The sequence below is a fragment of the Pseudomyrmex gracilis genome, unplaced genomic scaffold (assembly GCF_002006095.1).
Source record: "Pseudomyrmex gracilis isolate BER0280 unplaced genomic scaffold, ASM200609v1 scaffold_4232, whole genome shotgun sequence".
NCBI classification, from domain to species: Eukaryota; Metazoa; Arthropoda; class Insecta; order Hymenoptera; family Formicidae; genus Pseudomyrmex; species Pseudomyrmex gracilis.
In genome coordinates this window covers 1-3,264 of record NW_018024816.1, presented here as the reverse complement: position 1 = coordinate 3,264, position 3,264 = coordinate 1, and the positions used below count along the sequence as shown (strand labels likewise).

The window sequence follows — 3,264 nt, the reverse complement described above, 5'->3', positions numbered from 1 at the left end:
AAGCAACAAAAAAAGAAAGCAAAACAAAAATACTTACTCTTGATTGAACTTCTTTCTCTTTGCGCCGTTGTGTTGGGGTTCGCGCTGAAGATCGATGAACAATTGTTGTTGTAGCTTCATCGGAACCATCGAGCAAAACATCGTTGAGCAGTTTGTTGCGAAGAGGAGTAAGAGAAAGAGCAACAACTCGTAGCACACAGAACGATCGCAGTATATCTACCCAGAATAAAGAGCGTGTTCGTACTTTTCGAGGTGAAAAACTAGGGACTTTAAGTTGTATAAAATGTTTATATCCGGACAGTGGATATCAATTAATCTCATATTGAAAGGTCCCGCAGAGTGCATGAAATTGATGAATTTGTTGAACGCAAGATATCTGTCAGAGTACAGAAAGTACACATGGCCATCTGAATTACGAAAGGCTAGCGACATACTTGACGGACTTCCTGGAAACATTAGTTTCAATTTGCTTCAATTTTGTATTTCTTAATTCTCAAGTGATAATCGTCTACAACGGCCACGGAATCGTTGTTGAAATTGATGTAGGTGTGTCCCACAGGAGATTGAAACGCAGTGTTAATGACAGTGTAACGCTCCTACTTTTTCTCGTCGAAGTTTAGTCCGTTTTTGTTTCAGTTAATTTAATATTTGCTGCGGAATAGCTCGTCGGGATCAGGGTAAGGTAAAAATAGAGTGAACTCGGTTAATTTTAGAACAAGAAAAATGATAGAATTTATTCAAAAAAAAAGAAGAAAGATATTTACACCAAAATAAAAATATTATATACTAAAATGAGCTTCGGTACACGCGGTTCAATCGGCGGTGCTTGAAACGTGATTTTATCAAGTTCGTAAGATATTCATTCAGATTTGGAAAAATATTTACACACGGAAAGTCGCTTATTTACGAAACAGTGATTTAAACGGCGATGCTCTGAAAAGCGCGTTTACAGATCTGGAAAAATATTTATTCCGTGAGAAAGTCTCTTTCTTACGAAAAGTGATCTTTGTTGATCGGACGGTCTTCCTTGCTAGGCTTAGTACGGTGCCGTTATTTGCTCATTTCCCTGGAGCGGTTCTAGCGAAATAGGCCGGTTTACCCGGCGGAAAACACGAGATTCCCCTGAAGCGGTTCTAGCGGAATAAGCCGGTTTACCCAGCGGAGAATACGAGATTCCCCTGGAGCAGATCTAGCGGAGCGGAAGCCGGTTTTCCCGGTGGAGAATCGGAGATTCCCCGGAGCGGAGCGGAGCGGAAGCCGGTTTACCCGGCAGATAATCCAAAGATTCCCTGGAGCGGAGCGGAGCGGATGCCGGTTTACCCGGCAGAGAATCAAAATATTTCTCGGAACGGAGCGGAGCGAATGTCGGTTTACCCGGCAGAGAATCCAAAGATTCCCTGGAGCGGAGCGGAGCGGATGCCGGTTTACCCGGCAGAGAATCTAAGATTCCCCGGAGCGGATCGGATCGTAGAATCGCTGTCGGTTTGCCCGACCGAGAAGGAGCTTCCCTAGGTGCTTCTCTGTTGATCCGGAGATCGGAACAGATTTGATCTTCTCGGTTTTTGGCCCGGCTTATATACCCGCAGTTTTCCGCGGGCGGGGTTGACAAGATGCGCGGAAAAACACTTGTTTGTTTGTCACGCTGCTTATTTCGAGGCGCGGCGGGGCGCGCGGTGCGGGCGCGATATCAGCTGACGTTTGTAGGCGCGGGAAAGTGCGCGGTGCGGGCGGCGCGCATGCCGCTTGAAGGCGCGGAGAGCGCGCGGTGCGGGCGGTACGCCGTCAGCGTGTATCTAATACCCGCTGCCCTTTTTAATTGTTTATGCGGCGCTATGCGCCGTTATTTGGGCCGGGACGGATGGTCGGGATTGTGCATTTCGCACGCGTTCTTAAGTGGCGGTAGAGGTTTGAGTTTACGCGGCAGCGACGGCGGCTGCAGCGCCGTCGTTGTCGTTGTTGGCGGTGCAATTGTCGGAGGGACAAATGTAGAGACCGGTAGTAGTTTAGATGCATCCGGGTTAGGTTCATAACGGTTTTGCACAGCCAGAACATCATTCAGGCTGAGCGTAACAGGCCACTGTTTAACAGGTACAAACGCGTACATTACCGAATTGTCGTGTGAACTGTGCTCTATTCCTATTGCATGTCCGATTTCATGAGTCAGCGTGAGCAACAGATAATCCTTATTCGATGGATTTTCAGTGAGCTGCACGTGCCATTGTTCCTCATTGTCAATATGTATCTCAGATACATGTTCGATATTTCCGGTGGGATAATACGCGTTAGCGAGTACTCCACCTCGACCATCAAAGTCAAACGGACCCAAAGTATCTCAGTAATGCTTGTTTCACATAGTATGCTGTCCACCTTTATACGAAATCACTGTTAGAATGTGCATGCTGCGTGTAAACGTCAGCGAGGAATTCGCTGCCCACAGCGCGAACGCTGCCTCCGCTACTTGTAGATTCGCTCTAGAGGCAAACAGAAAGTTCCATGTGAGATGATTTGTCGGCCACTTGTATATGTGCTCCTTGTTTGTGTGACGCGTCTCGATGTCTAAAACTCCGCAACGCGGTTTTTTCATTGAGCGCACTGTTTCCGTGTTTAATTCACCATCTATGAGTAGATTATAGAATTCTTGAAAAAGCAAAACAGCGTGATTCAACGCGCTCTCGGATATTAACGAGTTATCCACGTTGTCCTCTACGTAACCGCACTTGCGTAGGAACGCGAAAGCAGTCTCTCTTTCATCGACAACTCTTTTCTTCGTCGTCGTATTCGTCATCGATCTCGTCGACGCAATCGACGTTGCCGTCGTCAAAGCGACGAGGAGCGCGAGAAACGTCAGCGACAACAACAGCGACGTTATCGTTTTTGTGCGCGCAGACTGATACTAAATAACAATCAAATACTGCGCGGTGACAATCGAAGAAGAAGAGAGGGCGCGACAATCGCAAAATTTTTTCAAAACCAAATAACAACAATGTATTTAGTATTTTTTTAAAAAAAAAGGTTGTTACACGCATGACATTGTGTGTATATTTAGTACAAATAAAACCGCACCGCGCGCGCCAGACGATTGCAGCGAAAGCGTCAACGACGCTGGAAGACGCGAGACGTTTTATATAAACAATCAATCAATCGCCCGTGACAGGTTCAAAGAAATTAAAAAAGGCCGATACAGGCANTATATACCAGATGGAGGTGTATAAAAAGAATTCTTTATTCAATAGACCAAACGTTTCGATCCGTAATTTGGACCTT

The 3,264-nt window shown here is 46.2% G+C and overlaps 1 protein-coding gene across 1 annotated transcript; it reads right to left on the bottom strand.

Annotated features, from left to right (window-relative positions):
* Window positions 1–1,840: 1,840 nt before the first annotated feature.
* Window positions 1,841–2,785, bottom strand: LOC109863331 (matrix metalloproteinase-9-like). The gene is made up of 2 exons (XM_020443581.1): window positions 2,384–2,785; window positions 1,841–2,206 (listed from the first exon to the last, which is right to left on the bottom strand). Exons 1-2 carry the CDS (start codon window positions 2,783–2,785, stop codon window positions 1,841–1,843), a joined length of 768 nt encoding a protein of 255 aa, XP_020299170.1.
* Between the last annotated feature and the right edge of the window lie 479 nt (window positions 2,786–3,264).